This window comes from Bos taurus, chromosome 16, assembly GCF_002263795.3.
Source record: "Bos taurus isolate L1 Dominette 01449 registration number 42190680 breed Hereford chromosome 16, ARS-UCD2.0, whole genome shotgun sequence".
NCBI lineage: Eukaryota > Metazoa > Chordata > Mammalia > Artiodactyla > Bovidae > Bos > Bos taurus.
In genome coordinates, this window is record NC_037343.1 from 80,704,187 (window position 1) to 80,721,484 (window position 17,298).

Here is a 17,298-nt window from a genome sequence, read left to right on the forward strand (position 1 = left end):
ATCCCACAGAATCGAAAGCAGATTCTCAAGCAGATATTTGCACACCCTTGTCCATAGCAAGCTATTCATAATAGCCAGAAGTAGAAGCAACCCAAATGCACATTGATGGGTAAATGGATAAGCTAAATGTGGTGTGTATACACAGTGGAACATTATTTGGCCCTGAAAAGGAAGGAAATTCTGGCGCCTGCTGTGGATGAACCTTGAGGACCTACTGCTGAGTGACATAAGCCAATCAGAAAAAGGCACACACTGTGTGAGCCCATTTCTGTGAGGCTCCTAGAGTAGCCGGGCTCATAGAGACAGAAAGTGGAGGGGCAGGGGCCGGGGAGGGCGAGGGAGTGAGCATCTCACGTGTGCAGAGCTTCAGTCTGGGAAGATGAAAAAGTCCCGGGGATGAACATTGGTGATGGTGACACAGTAATCCGAATGGAATTAATGCCACTGAACTCTTAAACATGGTTAAGATATTCGCCATATAAAAAGACACATTTTACCACAATTGTTTAAATACTTAACTTTAAGTACACAGTGGTTTTGGCAACAGCATCCCCTTTCGTCATCCTGGTTTGCTGAGCTTCAGTTTGAAGAATCTGCCTTCCCTGAGCTCAGCCGGATGCACGACCCAGGAAAGGACAGGGCATTTTGATGGAGTGGGGGTGGGATCTGACTCAGGGCTGAACGCGAACTTGGCAAGAGCTCCAGGTGGACGGCCCCCAGCAGGTAACTGCGGGCACCAGGAAAGCCTGGGGGTCCCTGCTGTCTGCAGCTCACCTGGACGGCTCGTGGCAGCTATCGGCCAGCGGGAGGGGGTGGCCTCACCTGTCCCGCTGGCCCTGTGCTGGGGCTTTGGAGAGGCAGGAAGTGAATGACCACGGGCAGGGGCTGACAGGGAGATGAGGAGTCGCCGCTGGGAGCGGAGAACAGCTCTGCCTGTTTTATGCGTAGGAAAAGCAGTTTCCTCAGGAGCAGGGCGCTTGGTAAGTTACCAAACCTGGATGGGAACTGCAGCGGGGGAGGGAGGGCCAGGGAGAGGCTGGCAAGCATGGCTCAGGTTTGCTGGAACCCAGGACACCTCGCTTCTAGCTTTCTAGAAAAAAACAACCCTTAACTGTGAAAACTCGTAACTGAGGAGCAACCGCTTACGTTATTTTTATTTTCCATTTTTTCTATATCTATACCGCTTACGTGAAAATTACTGAGGAACATAAACGGACTCCCCTCAACTCGGGCTGCTCAAGGGCACTGAAGGCCTGCTGTGCTCGCGGTGCTGGTGGGGCGGTGAACACTGAAACTCCCTGTAACGGGCTTTGAGCGCGGCTGCTGAGTGCAGCCTGACCGCAGCAGCCTGCGTGAAGCTATCCTGGCTCCAGCACTGCAGGGCACAGTGAGGTCCGCCCGGCGGGTATCGCCCCAGACACTCTGCACCCCTGGGAACTGCAGGCGTCCCTGGACTGTGGGGAGAGTGAACCCAGGGAGGGAGGGTCCCGCACACGGATTCAGGGCATACATGCCATCCAGGGGCAGAGAACAAAGACGGGCGCTCGAGGGTGGGTAAGGGCGTCTTCCCGGCTCCCATCCCCCATCTGTGTCCCCAGGAATGGCCAGCTGCTGACACGTCGGTCCTTGCTGCCAACCCCGGCGGGGCTCTGCGGGACCGCCTGGTCCCCGGGGGGGCGAGTCTGGGTCCCACAGAGGGCAAGAGTCCCTACTGACCTTCGGAGAGGGCGTTTTAACAATGATAGGAATAATAGTAACAATAATAGGAATAATGGCAATAAATATGAGCTAACGTGTATTGGGGATTCCCTGGTAGCTCAGACGGTAAAGCGTCTGCCTACAATGCAGGAGATCTGGGTTCAGTCCCTGGGTCGGGAAGATCCACTGGAGAAGGAAATGGCAACCCACTCCAGTACTCTTGCCTGGAAAATCCCATGGACCAAGGAGCCTGGTAGGCTACAGTCCATGGGGTCACAAAGAGTCAGACACGACTGAGCGACTTCAGTTCACCTCAACGAGTATTGAGCATTTACGAAGAGCCAGGAGCTATTCCAAACACCTCCCGTGAGGAAAGCACTTAACCTTCAAAGTCACCGTGGCACGGGTTCTACAGTTGTCTGCACTGAGCAGAGACAAACTGAAGCCTAGAGAGGTTAAGGGACTTGTCCAAGCTCACACAGCCAGTCAGCTGCTGGAGATGCCATCGCCAGCCTCAAACTGGGCTCTCTCCCAGGGCAGGGGCCTGGCCAGGGAGCACTCTGCATGGCCCCTGTGTGCTTGGGGCGCCGGCTCTCCTGCCTCTGTCTGGTGTGGGGGGCCCTGCAGGTGGGGCCCTGGTCCTTCCCACACAGCAGGGCTTTCAGAGCCCTCAGCCCCAAGGCTTGTGCTTTTGACCTGTCCAGCTGGGTGCTGTCAGGGGGCAGGACCGGACACTTTCTCAGAGAAGAAGGGCTTCCTGGGGCAAGGATCAGGCTCCCAGTGGCCCAGCACACCCTCCGTGCCCAGGAGGAGCTGGACAGCCATCTCAGGTCCCAGCCCCGGGCTGGCCGATGCGAGCGTGAGGTCGGCTGGCCCCTGGGACTTACACCCAGTAAACAGCCCCGTTGGTGAGTCAGCTGTTTTGTTTCAGAGCAGCCTGTCAGCCCAACGGGCCCTGCCAGGCCCTCCCAGTACAGCCCCGGGGTGGGGAGCAGTGGATGGCCTGGACCTCAGCTACTTCCCACTCTCCTCCAGTTCAATCTGTTTACTGGGGAGAGGTGGTCCCCAGGGGTCGGGGAGGGGCCCTGCAGCCTCCTGTGTCACGGGTGAGGGGGGGGCGGAGCCAGTCAGGGGTGGGGGTGGCAGGTGGGCGGATGGGGGTGCCCGATGTAGGGGGTGTGTGGGGGTGCCCGAGAGCCTCCAGGAGCGCCCCGGGCTCTGGGAGCCCCTGGCTTGAACACCGAGACTCCAGCACCCCTCTCCTCCTGCCCTCTCCCCTTGCGTTCCAGACTGCTCCCCCGCCTCTCTGTCCAAGTTGCTCCACGAACCAAACGGCTTTAGGCTTTACCGGGGCAGAAAGAGACAAGAGGAAGAAGGCGGGAAAGAAGGGCTCGACGGGCTCTGTTGGATAGACGTTGCAGCGCGGGCAGAGGTTTGCAGGAGAAACCAGGGGAGGGAGGGCGCCAGGGCCGGGCCCGGAGGAGGCAGCGGAGATAGTGCTGCGCCTGGGGCCAGGGCTGCCAACAAACGCGGTGGCCTCTCTTCCAGCGGCCTTTCGGGGGACGGGTCGCTGTCACCCTGACTCTCCAGGCCCACACGCAGCCGCCGGAGCCACTGGCCGGCGGGGGCGGAGACCAGGAGGGCGAGGCTAGGCACAGAGTGACAGCTGCAGGGACTAGTGACGCGGCGCCCTCGCTGACCAATCAGCTCCCCCAGACGCCACCCCCTCGTCTGCCCGGGACCGGCACGCGGTCCTCGACCTTGATCACAGCGCAGCCCCGGCCCCGGGCCGAGGTTCATCCGCCCTAACCCTACGGGGGTCCATGCGCCGGGCTGTCTGCGGTCCCCTCGGCCTCCCTGGGCTATTCGCTCCTCCGCGGTCCCCGTGAACCGTCCTCCGCACCTCCTCCACCCCCCCCCATCCCCCGCCCCCGGGGTCCACCCGCCCTTCCCACGTCCGATCACCGGACTGCCCACCTCCCAGCGGCCCGCAGGCCACCCCTACCCAGTGGTGATGTCGTCGTCCTCCGTCATGGTCTTGCCCATGAGGTCGCTGTCGCTCATGTAGCCAGACTTGAGGTCCACGTCTTCCGAGTCCAGGGACTCGACCAGCTCCAGGCGCGAGATGTGGCCGAGCTTGCTCGGGGAGCGCATGGGCATGGTGTGCGCGTAGTGCGCGCGCTCCCCGTGCATGTACCAGGCAGGTGGCCCCTCTGAGCGGCAGCTGCCGCCCACCGACGGCGCGTCCCCGGCCTGCAGCCGCGGGCTGGACTGGCCATAGCGCCAGGAAAGGGGTGATGAGCGGTTGGACAGACTGGACACACTGCGGGGGTTGGCGTCATCACTGTCATAGCAAGTCATCTCCAGGGAGCTGGGCAGGCAGAAAGGCACTGGTTACCCTCGGGCCCTGCGCGGAGCCCCGAGCACTGTCCTCAGGCACCCTGTGGTGCCTCCCTCCCCACTCCTGCCCCAGCACCCCCCCACCCTCACCCCCGGCCTCCAGGTGGCCTCTCAGGGTGTAGGCCCTGCTGCACGTCAGCGCAGGTGTCAAAGGAAGAGGCTAGTGGGCAGAAGGGAAGGGATCCCGTCCACTGCCGAGGGCACAGATTTTGTAATATGACCCCTGTTTGACTCCTCTACTTATTAGATAGTGAGCCAGAGTCCTCATCAACTTTCCTGAGTCTCCATCTCCTCATCTGTCAAATGGAGATGAAACTATAACAGCTTCATCATATATAGATTCAGAAGGACCACATGCAAGTGCCTGGTATGTAGAAGGTGCCCAGTGAACCCATGTGGCAGGGTGGGAGGGGTCACGCAAGAGTAGAAAGCCTCGATCATCCACTCTGCTCAGAGCGTCCAGCACCTCTTTTCTGTTATGAGCTCAGGGTGAGCTGGATGGTGGTCCCTGTAGAAGCCCTGTGGGTGCGCAGGACCAAGACGGCAGGGCGGTCAGTGAGCAGGCTTCCTGGCCTGGCTGCTGCCCAGCGTCTCCCCTTGGGCCCTCCTGCCGGCCCTGCCAAGCCTTTGCGCACTTTCTCTCTCTAATGACGCAGAGCTTGGGGAGCATGTAAGTTCCCTGAAGGGGGCGCCTATGATCCTGGGAGGTGGCCGGCCTCACTCCTGCTGCTCGGGTCAGACGAGCAAGCAGGAGGATTCTCTGCCTGAGACTCGGGACTGGGCCTCACGTGGTAAGGACTTAATAAAAACAAGCTGCCGTGTCAAGGAGACTAGGAGAGAAGGAAGAGGGCGTGACAGTCCTGGTCGGGATGGGCGCTCTAGGGAAGCCTGTTTTCAGGGCAAACTTGGCACCAAGAGCGGCTGTGCCCCCGGTTCTGTTCTCCTGGCAGTGAGGTGAGGGGGCAGCCCTGACCCCACCACTCATCTTTATCCCAAACATACCTCCAGACACCTCTGAGTCTGTGGCCGAAACTCTAGCTCAAACCTGGGTCCCTGATTTCCAGTCCCAGACCCCACCTTCCAGTCTTGCTCCTCTCTGGGGAGGACGTGTGTGGGGTGGACGGCGTGATGGGCCGGAGCGGGCTGGGGGTGGCCAGAGGGCAGTCTCACTTCCTCTGCAGCCCCAGCCCCCTGACCCAGACTCTCTCCTTGTGGGGGAATCGAGCCAGAGAAATAGGGGAAGTAGCACGGGAGGAAAGGTTTCCAAAAAGGAACTAAACTAAACTACAGGCAGCCTGTGACTCCAGGGTGAAAATCGCCTTGCTGGGCATGCTCACTGGGCCATGAGCTCCTGCAGGACACAGCCCGTGTCTGTCCTGGGAGCTCTGCCCCTGGCTCGCTGGACGCAGAAGCACCCTGATCAGCCTGGGCGAGTCTGGCACGTGGCCCCTTCTCCCCAGCCTCTCGCTGCTCCTCCTCTAACCAGGCCCTGTGTGCACACCCTGTCCGCTCCCAGGGCCGAGGGAGGGCTGATTGATGTAAAGCGTTTGGTACAAGAGCCATCAAAGCTGAGGGAGTCACTGTTTTGGCTATCAGAGTGTGCACCAGGAATAACATAAACCAAAGGCTCAGGGAGGAAGTAGCTCTGGGTCCACAGCAAACAGAAGGGCCGCTTCAGGGCTCTTGGTTCCTCTCCCATAGAGGGAGACAAGCCAGAGGCCCAGGCGCTGCCCTCTAACTGGTCAACTTTACACACGAGGCCTTCCTGTTCCCCTGCGGAAAGCAGCAGGGCCTGCACGGCGTCAAGCTGCCTTCGTGCGGGGGTTGGGGGTGGGGACAGGAGACGGGGGCTGCTGCCCTTGCCCTGTGGGTGAGTCACCTGGGGTGTGACCCCTCAGGAGCAGAGCGCGTGGGCCTTCTTTGGCATGGGGCTGGCAGGCAAGGTGGGGCTGAGCTGTTCCAACAACTTCCCTGGCTGGGGAAGGAGGGCATCCAAGACTTAATCCACTGGGTCCTCAAAACAGTGAGAGGACTCGAGCCAGACCCCTGTCCCACGTGGGTTCCTGCTTAGGGCTGGGAGGGCTGGGAGGGCTGGAGACGGATGTACAGGGTCCCAGAGCCTCCCAGAGCCCACATCCACTTTCTTCTCGGCCCTCCTCATCACATTCCTTCAGCAGTTAGAATCCTGCTGGCTCGAGCAGAAGTAGTCACAGAGACAGCAGGCTCTGCTTATCACGGGAAATGTTTCAGATGTCTGGGAGCGATGTGCTGAGTGTCCCAGGCGGGGGATGGGGTAGGGCTGGGGAGGAGCGTGGGAAGGAGGGAAAAGGGGATCTCAGCAAGGGAGCTGGGAGCTGCTGAGGCCAGACTCAGCTCCACTTCACAGTCACCACCACCCCACAAGGATGGGATGGCTGGGAAGTAATGAGTCCTCTGTCACTGGAGGTATGTAAGTTTGGTTTGCATATAACTTGGCCACACACCTGGGTCAGGAGAAGTCCTTCTCCCACTGCCTCTTTGCTCTCATTTTCCAATCCCAGGAGGTGGGGAGGAACCGACTCTTCTCTACCTTCCTGCTCCACACCCCCAGGATTTCTCAATCCTGGCGGTTTGCCCCCTACCCCTAGGGTGTAGCCCGGCCCTCTGTCCCCCTTGGAGCTGACAGCATGAGCTCATCTGGGCAGCCCCAGGAGCCAGTGCAGGAAATTCTGAGTCACGCTGAGCCTGGGGCCAGGACACCGGGGCAGAGAGAGGCGCGGCAGGAGGGCGGGGGTGCCCCGCACGGCGGGGCTGCAAGGGCTCGTGAGGGGCTGGAGGAGGGTGTCCACACGGCGCAGAGGCTGGGCCGCTTGCCGGCTGAGGGGGTAAGAAGGCTGCTGCGTGTCAGGAAGGGCATGTGGAAGCTTCAGCACAGGGAGAGGAAGGGAGTGAGCAAGCCCTTGAGACAACGGGGAAGTGGACACCCAGGAGGGCGTGGAGGAGGGCAGTCACGGCCTGAGCCACGTGCTGGCTCCTCCTTCCACCCATCCAGTGAGGCTCCAGCCTGATGAGATGAAGTCAAAGTGTTCAGCAGAAGCCGATGCCAGGCAAGGGCGCACTCCCCCCATGGACTCAGTGCATGCTGCCTCGGCCCAGGTGGGGGGCCCGCCCTCCACATAGGGAAGGAGGGGCAGTGGGCTCTTACCTGTGAGTCACCTGGGACCCTCGAAGGCTGGACATGGTTTCCTCCAGGTTCTGGCGCAGATCCAGGACATTCTGCACGGTCCTCTTTCTCTGGGACTCAGGGTCTGGAGGGAGGAGAGGAGCTGGGTGAGTGGGGAGGACTTACTGCTGAGTTCGAGGTGGCCAGAGGCTGCATCCCTGGATGGGCCCTGGGACATGACTGCCTCTCAGGCCTTCCTGAGGGCCTGGGACACACCCTTGAGCCCCTGAGGTCCCAGCCCTGGAAGGGACAGGGGCACCAGCCTTCAGTGTCCTCCCAGACACCCACAGGACCACCCTGGCCTGCATCACTTTGGGGTGCCCTGTAGGCAATGGCACCCCACTCCAGTACTCTTGCCTGGAAAATCCCATGGACAGAGGGGCCTGGTGGGCTGCAGTTCATGGGGTCGCTAGGAGTTGGACACGACTGAGCGACTTCACTTTCACTTTTCACTTTCATGCACTGGAGAAGGAAATGGCAACCCACTCCAGTGTTCTTGCCAGGAGAATCCCAGGGATGGGGAAGCCTGGTGGGCTGCCGTCTATGGGGTTGCACAGAGTTGGACACAACTGAAGCGACTTAGCAGCAGCAGCTTCTCCTAGCAGAGGTTCCAGACCAGGCCCCCGTGGTTGGGGTTAGCCGGAACATCTGCCCAATACCCAGCCTGCCGTGGTGCATGGATTGGTGTTTCACCCTGGCTCTTGGAGGCAGCGGTGCCCGGATGTGTGGTGTTGGCCAGTCTCTGGGGCAGAAATACTCTGCAAGGGTGCTGTGATGTCGCTGAGTCCAGAGCCAGGGAGTGGTTGGTGCTGGGGGTCGGCACTGGGAGCTGGTGGGAGCTGGCATCAGGCCCTGACTGGGAGCACCTGCAGGGGCCGTCGGCGTGCAGGGCCCCGGAGATGCTGGTGGGGAGGGGCAGTGAGCAGCCGCGGGAAGGCTGGGCATGCAGACGCCAGGCCAGAGGTGCACGTCCGGGCGAGTGCGTGTGGGCGCAGCCCCAGTGCAGACTCCTGAAGGATCAGGGCTGTGGAACCAGTTGTGGTTTGCAGGCAGGGCATGACCGCAGACAGAGGAGAGGTGACCACAGCAAACTGAAACAGACCCCATCGCCTTCCCGGGGGAACAGCATCCGAAAGACTGAGGGTACCGGGTGTGAGGACACTCCAGAGCGTCCCCGTCACTCCTGCACTCCAGCCAGGACGCCTCTGTGAAGCACACACACAGTCCGCCCAAGCCATGGCCTCTCCTGGGCCTTGGACCAGTCACTGAATGTGGGCAGCTCCCTCAGTGCCCCTGAAAAGCGACCTGGGAGAGTCAGGGGCCCACAGAGACGACGACAAAGCAACAGGGAAAACTCAACAGCTCTGACCCCCAGGCAACTGCCCCAACCAGACCCCCGGGGTCTCAGCCTAGAGCCCATGAGTCCCCCACCCACCCAGACCCAGCAGGAGTGTGCGGCTCTAAAAGCTGTCACAGAGGACATCTCTGAGTTCAGGAGGCATTCTCCCCAAGACTAAGTTCGGCTGGCGGCTGCTCGGCCTGCCTTGTCAGCGAGGCGGGGGCAGGGGAGGGGGGCAGGGAGCCAGGTGCACGGCCCTCCCAGAGCCTCAGGGGCACCTTTCCCGAGAAGCAGCTCCACACCCAGGCCAGCCCAGTCCTCTCTCCTCTCCTCCCCTCCTCCGGGGCGGAGGAAGGCTGGCAGCTGGGAGGGATGAGGGCGGGCCTCCTCACATCACTCCTCTGCTGCCCGTGACTGTTTATCCTGGCAAGGCTCACCTGGCGCGGTTTCATGGTTGTCATGATGGTTTGGCGTGGAAAACAGGCAGGGTCAGAAGGTGTATATGTATATTTAAACCTTGGCCCTAAGACGCCTATATGAGGACCAAGAATATGCTGCTGAGACATGGGTTTCTGGGCCAGCGAGATGCTTTCCATGGATTTGGCAGAGACAAGGGGAAAGGTGCACACAGCCGAGGGGTGAGTGGTCCAGAGAGGAGGGGACCAAGGGGCACCTGGAGACCATGTGTGCCACCCCCTGCAGGCCTCAGTGAGTGGAGCGCACGGCAAGTGGGGGAGCTCAGTGCAGCTGCCCCATTTCATGGAGGAAACACTGAGCCCCAGAGGCGGGGCCCTGCACCTCACAGAGCATCTTGGTGCCACCAGCGGCAGGACAGCAGGTACTCAGGGGCCATCACAAGCAGGGACGGACTCGGCCACAGTCAACATACATAAAAAGAATGGACGGATGTGTGTCCCATTAGGACGATGTCTTAAAAAAAAAAACAGAGAAAAGTGTTTAACTCACACAGGGTCCTCCTCATAACATGCCAGTAGAGTGGGGCAGAGCTACCCCAAAGTATCCAAATCAGAGCCACAGAAGTCCTTGGAAGTGACCAGTCCAACCGGGTCCGTGGCTCTTGGGGGTGGGTGAGGTGACTGGCTGGAGGTGCAGAAATGTAATAAGGAGGAACATGTGGCACCAGGGTGCCACCCCAGGAGCAGGTGAGCATGGGGGGCAGGCGGGGACAGAGCTCGGACGGAGCAGGGCTGAGGACAGTCGCAGAAGCGCCACCCCATCAATCCCTCCACGCCCCAGCAGCGTCCCCTGGTGGCCATATTGGGGCACATCACCCTGCTCCCCAAAGGCTCAGCTCAGGTGAGGGATGGTGAGGGCGCCTCAGAGCCTGGCGGTGTCTGTACTCTTCACATTTTTAACTCTAAATTACGAATAAGCAGCATCTGTAAAAAGATTCACCCCACACCCCTACCCATCTCTGACCCCAAACCGATAACAGCCGTCATCCCTCTCCTCCCTTTTCCACCATCTTCGCGAGGCTCACTGGGGTGGGGTGTTGTCCGGTGCCCACATGACTCTGACAATGATAGGTTTTGTCGGCTGATGTCTGGACGTGTGCTTCCCAGGCTCAGAAGGTGGCAACAGTCTCCCTAAAACCAGCCATCACCACGGTAACACACAGTCGCCACAAACAGCATCTTCCCAGCATGCACCGGGGCAGAGCGTCTCTTAGGAGACCACAGCATCCTCCCAGCATGCACCGGGGTGGAGTTTCTCATAGGAGACCACAGACAGACTGCTGTCTCTGTGAGGAGTCCACTCGGCACCCGGTGCGCACACTTGGGGGAGGGGCAGGCACACCCACCCAGATGCACACAGCGTCCCATCGAGGTGGACTCAAAACCAGGCACTTCCCCCATGTGAGACTGCAGGGCTGTTCTTTCCATGACCACGGAGGGCCTCCGACACGCACACACACCTCAGACGCATCCCTCCGTGGTCCGGCCGGCAGCCCGTGGGGGCCGTCACATCAGGATCACAGGCTTCCCACTCTGCCACCCCGCAGACGTGCACATGGAGAGTTGTGTGGTTGCGTCTCCCACCACAAGTGCAGAGGGAAAAGCTGGAAGTAGAGCACAGGGGTCCCTGGGGCTGGAGATGGGGCAGCGCCCTGGGAAGATGATGGCAAGCAGGGTGCTTTCTGCCTGAAGCCTGATCCGGGCAGCAGGCTGCCCCGGACGGCAAGACCATCAATCTGAGTCCCAAAGGAAGGGCTGCCTAGTGGTACCATAGGTCCAGTCCACACAGCCAAGGGCAGGTGCTGGCGGTAACTCCCACCCCATTCCTTCTGACCTGGAGCGAGGCATTTCACCACCCTGCTGAGCTGTATGCTCTACGAAGAGGGGAGAATAGTGTTACCCACTCCCCGGTCTGTCAGGGGGATTAAAGAGCTGTCCTGCGTGCTACGCCCACAGTAAGTTCTCCACAGGAGTGGGGTAGGGTGAGGGGGGCGACCTGGATTGGCTGGAGCTACATGCCCTGCCCAGCTCTTCGCCTTAGATCTGAAACCTGATGTAGTGGGTGAGAGGACAACGACCCCAAGAGATTTAGGGGCATGCAGGAAGGAGTGGGACTCAGGGCCCCTCACCCAGCAGGCACATTTCCCCAAGCTCTGCACAGCTTGAATTACCGGCTGACAATGACGTGAACTTCAGAGGATGCCAAGTGAACACTTGAGACTTACCTGCAACACATTCAGTTCAGCCTGAGGCGGGGCCCAGCCTGTAGACTGGCTCCTGCATCCTGAGTGAATGGACCAGGCAGGAACCAACAGAAGGAACGGAAGTGCCTCAAGAGGAAGATTTTCAAGCCCCAGCATTTCAGAGCTCAAAAGAAACAGCACGTCACTCCAGCTGGAGAGGGTTAGGCTTGTGAGCACCACCAGGTCGGGGGGGGCGAGCCCGAGGCTCGGGCACTGGAGGCCCTGGCCTGGCTGCCCCGTGTTGCCCTGGGGTGGAGAGGCACTCAGATGTCACCAGTGGGGGTGACCACTGTGTAAAGGACCTGTCTGAGACAGCACAAGCTACATCCACCTAGAAACCCAGGCTAGAGGACCTGAGAGAGGCATCTCTCTCTCTCTCTCACACACCCTCTCTCAGCAACTTCCAAAAAGAAAAAAAAAACTCTCCTGACCCTATTGTCCCAAGGATAGCACCTAAATCTTCTATAAATTCTAAAATTTGTCACAGTTTAGGCCCCTAATACACACAGGTAAAATATCAGTATAATAAGTTACAGTTCAGTTGCTCAGTTGTGTCCAACTCTTTGTGACCCCATGAATCACAGCACACCAGGCCTCCCTGTCCATCACCAACTCCCGGAGTTGACTCAAACTCATGTCCATTGAGTTGGTGATGCCATCCAGCCATCTCATCCTCTGTTGTCCCCTTCTCCTCCCGCCTTCAATCTTTCCCAGCATCAGGGTCTTTTCAAATGAGTCAGTTCTTTGCATCAGGCGGCCAAAATATTGGAGTTTCAGCTTCAGCATCAATTCTTCCAATGAGTATTCAGGACTGATTTCCTTTAGGATGGACTGGTTGGATGTCCTTGCTGCCCAAGGGACTCTCAAGAGTCTTCTCCAACATCACAGTTCAAAAGCATCAATTCTTTGGTGCTCAGCTTTCTTTATAGTCCAACTCTCAGATTTATACATGACTACTGGAAAAACCATAGCTTTGTCTAAGAGCCAGTTACAAACACACATTTCTCTGACAACATGACCCCTAACCAGAAGGTCCTTGGGCATCTGTGCCGCCACACGACCCCCAGTGTCTATAGATGACCACTCTGTGGACACTGAGTCCCACGTCTTTGGGAGTCTGACTCATTTCTGTCCGTCTTCTCTGCTCTAGGACATGACCTTCAAGGTCTGGCCGGGGCAGGCACTGCAAGCCCACCTTACATATCCTCATTGCTCAGAGGTCATACGGATGGGTTCTGTGGACTCTGGCAGCCAGTGACCCTGCCCTAGATGGACTCCCAGGGGCCGTGGCCTCTGAAGGCTCTGTCTCATGTGAGGCTTGGTGCGGGGCTGAAACTGACAGAGGACAGAGCACCCTGCACACAGACCTCCCCGCCGTCGGGCAGAGCCAAGCGGTCCTCCTGCAACTCCACCCCCTCACCCCTCTCTGAGCCCAGAGGCCCCAGCAAGAGCCTGGGGTGGGCCTCCGTGCCAGAGCCTCCCCCTTTACCAGCATGCGGTGTGGAACAGTTTAGTCTATTACTAATTCAGTCATCCCCCTCTTAAGGCACAGTACTGTTGGAGGCAGCTGTTACGGAGCCCTACGGCGTGGCCAGTCCATGCTTCCTGCCATGGAGGGCTCCCAGGTCCCCATCTTTGCCCGGGAGAAGCCTGAACCTTCTCAACCAGCAAGTGATCCTCCCACTGCTGCTGAGTGGGCAGAGCACCCAGGCAGCATCAGGGCTACAAAGCAAGGTGCTGGCCACGAGGCTATGTGAGGCAAGGCGAGGAGCCACCAGGGGCCAGAAGGGGGCAGGAAGGACTCCCCTGGGCTGGAATTGTGAGGCAGGGGTGTCTGCCTGTCACCAGCAGTTTCGATTTTGATTGAATGAGAAGACTTGGCTCAGGGACCCTCAGTAACGTGTCTCCAGGGGGCACTCGGCCAAGAGGAGCCGTGAGGCTGGGGGGGAGGGACAGAGGCGGCTTGGGGGGCTGGGCATTTGGTTTCCGTAGGGTGCGGGCCAGCTGGCTGTGGGGCCTCGGGTAAATTACTCCCCTTTTCTGGGCTTCAGTTGCCCTATGGATAGAATAAGGGAGCTGGGGCTGGGGACACTCAAGGCTCTAGTCAATTCTGACTGTCTGGCTGTGGAGCTCTGCAGCTGGTGAAGCCTGAGTAAATGTCTCTTCTCCTCCTGGAGAGGGCTGAAAGTGCAGGTGCCAGGGTATCACCCCTAGAGATGCCCGGGCTGGAGCCAGGGCCCAGGAACCTGCACCGTCCAAGCCCCACTATGGGCAACGCGACCAGGGGTCCCATCTGAGAGCCCGGACACCTTGCTGCAGCCTCAGAGCAGTCTCCCCACTGACACCAGGCTCTGACTTCCAGAGGCCAGGCCTCGGGGCAGTGTGTCCTGGGCCCTCAGCCCAAGTGTGCTCCCTGGGCACAAACAGCACCTTCCTCTCTCTGGGAAAGCCCACTCCGGGGTTCCCAGGCATCACCCCCCTGGAGTCTCTGTGCTGATCCTGGGGTGTGCCTGTCCCCGAGAGACCACCAGGGGGCGCCGCCGGGCGCTGCTGCAATGCTGAGGGCAGGCAGCTCCCAGTGTTAGCACAGCCCCCTTGGGTGCCCGGCATGCCAGGGCTGCCATCCTCCTGGGAAACAGCCAGGGGCTTGGCACCTCCAGTGGGAGCCGCCGGCTAGAACAGAGGGGCAGTGCCTGCCTCCGGGCACCCGTGGGCTCCAGGCGGCGAGCTCGGATGCGGGGCCAGAGCATGGAGACCCGTTGCTTTCTGCCCCAGCGGCTGCAAGCTGAGTGCCCCCTCTGGAGAGTGGGTCAGGCTTCACAGCCCTGCCCTGGCCGCCCTTCTGCTCTGCAGGGCTCCTGGGCAGACGCGTGCATGGGCAAGAGGGAGCAGGGTCATCGCTCCAGCCCCTGCACCCTGCCCAGCCCGGCCCTTTCTGGGGGCACTGGCGGCCTCTCTCTGCAGCAGGCAGCCCTCAGGCCCTCCAGCCAGCCCAGCACAGCCACTCCCTGACGTCCGGCACGGTCTGCCTCGGGAAAGACCTGCTGGTCCAGGGCAGCTACACAGAGGGCTGTGGGACCCGGGGGCGCCCGCCTCCAGCTCCCTCTTGTCTGCTCCATCTCCCTCTGATGGTTACAGGGCTACAGGGCTACAGGGTTAGAGAGCCAATTCTCGACATTTCTTGTCCAACCCATCCTCCTGGGCCTCCAGGGCTGGCCTCCTGCTGACGGTGGCCTGCCTGCTGCGTGGGGGTCGGGCCCGTCCCCTGACGAGCCTGGCTCTCCTGCCCCATAAACCTCCTGGCTCACTGGCAGTGTTATGGTGATGCTGCCCAGAGCCGTCACGTGACACCGGCTCCAATGGAGTCGCTGCTGCTGGGGGCAGAGCTGTTGTTATGGCAACAGTTCTCACATTAGTGAGGACCATCTGCAGGCAGAGGGGGAGGGGAAGGAAGAGGGTGGGGGCGGGCGGGGCTGGGCCCGGGCCCAGGTGTGGCGACAATCGGAAGGGCCCTGGGGACTTCTAGTAATGTTGGGGTCAGCTGACTGGCCAATTCCTCTGCCACCTGCCAGGCACACTTCTCTGGACTTTCAGATTGTAGCCCGTGTAACTGTCTTGACAACCTTTGAGGTGGTCTGATTATCAGCCCCATTTTACCGTTGAGAAACCTGAAGCCCAGAGAGGATGAGTAAGCTGCAGAAGGCAGTAAAGCCAAGATCGCGACCAGATGGTCTGACTCTGGGAATATCACCATCTAGTATTATCCTGGCCATGATCCACAAATGCACGTATGTATACAGTGTGTTTACAGAGAACTAACTCACGGAGCGTGACAGTCATCCTCTTAAAGTACACAATTCAGTGGGTTTTAGTACATTTGTAAAGTTGCAAAGTGACATTGGATGGCATCACCAACTCAATGGACACGAGTCTGAGTAAATTCCGGGAAACAGGGAAGGACAGAGGAGCCCGGCGTGCTGTAGCCCACAGGGTCACAAAGCGTCGGACACGACTTGGCAGCTGGACCGCACAACAACAAAGCTGTATAGCCAGTGCCGCTGTCGATTCCGGAAGCTCTGTATCACCCCTCGCCCCAGCCCCTGGCAGCCCAGGCCTCCCTTCTGTGTCTGTGGATCTGCCTGTTCTGGGCGCCCCACAGAAATGAATCTCAAACACGCTGCATTTCGTAACTGGCTTCTCTCACCTTCAAGGCTCATTCACGTATCACGTGTCTGTACTTCACGCCTTTCCACGTCTGAAGCTATACACGCACGCCACGCGCACGGCGTTCCACTGTACAGGAACACTGTATTTTATGTTTCTGCTCTTGTCATTTGATGGGCATTTGGGTCACTTCCATTTTCTGCCTGTTTTATGACTAAAGCTGCTACAACCATTCGTACCCAAACTTCTACATGGACACGTTTTCCGTTCTCTTGGATAAATGCCTTGGAACACAACACGGGATACTGTCTGTGCTGCTTCCTGGAGCGGCCTCACCGACCCGTCTCCACCAGCAGAGCTGAGGGCGCCGACCGCACCATGATCTCGCCAACACCTGTTACTGCCTGTCCTTCTGCTCGCAGCCACCCTTGTGGGCGTCTCAGCAGGGATGTAATTTCCATTTACCCAACGATTTATGCAGTCGAGCATCTTTCACGGTGAAACTACATTTAAGCACAGTTGTATCAGCCACACCTGAACTGCTGAGGGGCCTCAGCCCCGCGCTGGCTGGTGGCAGCACAGCAGAGAGAGGGCAGCTGGGTCACCAAAGCCCCCCAACAGCGCCGCCAAGCCCCCCGGCGTGGTCTGCACCAGTGTCCCGGCGCACCCACAGGTGTTCCCCTTTGGTGCCCTGCAAGTCCAGCAATCGACTTTATAAACAGGGCCCGTCTGGAGGTGCAGGGGGCCCAGGGTGGGCTGGGCAGAAAGCTGCCGGAGCACAGCGTCCGAGTCAGTGGCAAGCAGGGTGACGCCCTGCTCTGCCCACTCTCACGCCCCGTCTGCCCTGGGCCCCCTCGTCATTGCCTTTCCTGGGCCTCCCAGGGCCCAAGTGACAAGACACACTGTCTCTGAAGGGGCGGCCTTGCTGGGGGTGGGCGCTCCCGGCGTTAACACCCTTGGCTGCAGATCCCCCCTTTCCAGCCTCCTCTGCAGACCTGCCCTTCCTGGCTCCTGGGGAGGGGCTGCACCTTGCCCCCCCCGCCCTCTGCAAGGGGCCTGCAGCCAGCATGGCCTCGGGACCATCCACAGGAACATGATCTGCGACCCCCGTCTCACCTGTAAGATGAGATGCCGGCCCTGGGACACGGGGACTGGGCTGTGGGTACAAGGTCAGCAGGCCGTGTGCCAGCCTGGATGCCCTGCCACCAGTCTGGAGGAGGGCGGGTGTCAAAGGGCTGGCGGGAGCCTTCGAGGCCATTTGAGGGGAGAGACTGAGGCCCAACGGAGTGGCAGAGACCTGGGCAAGACGACAGAGCCAGGCGGGTGTACAGTGGAGGCGGCCAGGCCCCAGGGAGGGCTCGGGGGGACAGCTGGGGGCAGGGCCTGGCTGTGCGGGGCCGCCCTGAGGGGGACCCTCCGAGGAGGCCCCGCCCCTCGCCCAGGAGCGCATCTGCTCCACAACAAAGCTGCCGCCCGCCTCACCCGGCCGCCCCTGGGGGCTCCATTTCTGAAAAAGCCTTCTGTGTCACTGATCCCCTCAACCCTCTGCTCCCCGCCGCCCTGGGGGCCCTCAGGCTCAGCCCATCTGCCAGCAACACCTCCAGGGCAGCCCGAACACCCACCGAATGAACCCGGCTAATGAAGGCCAAGACTCCCTCCGTTCACCCGGGCTGGGCCCCAGAGCAGCGAGGTGGGGAGCTAAGTCTCAAGAAGGCTTCCGGCGAGGGGTCTGCCTGTCCGCTGAGTTGCTTCAGTCGTGCCTGACTCTGCGCCCCC

General features: G+C 60.0%; 1 protein-coding gene across 1 annotated transcript in view; it reads right to left on the reverse strand.

Moving 5' to 3' along the window:
* The window catches only part of NAV1 (neuron navigator 1), a 196,958-nt gene that overhangs the window by 73,334 nt on the left and 106,326 nt on the right, over positions 1–17,298 (reverse strand). The window contains 2 exon segments of the mRNA XM_059875850.1: positions 3,704–4,069; positions 7,283–7,385. Of these exon segments, the coding sequence (XP_059731833.1) occupies positions 3,704–4,069; positions 7,283–7,385 (469 nt within the window).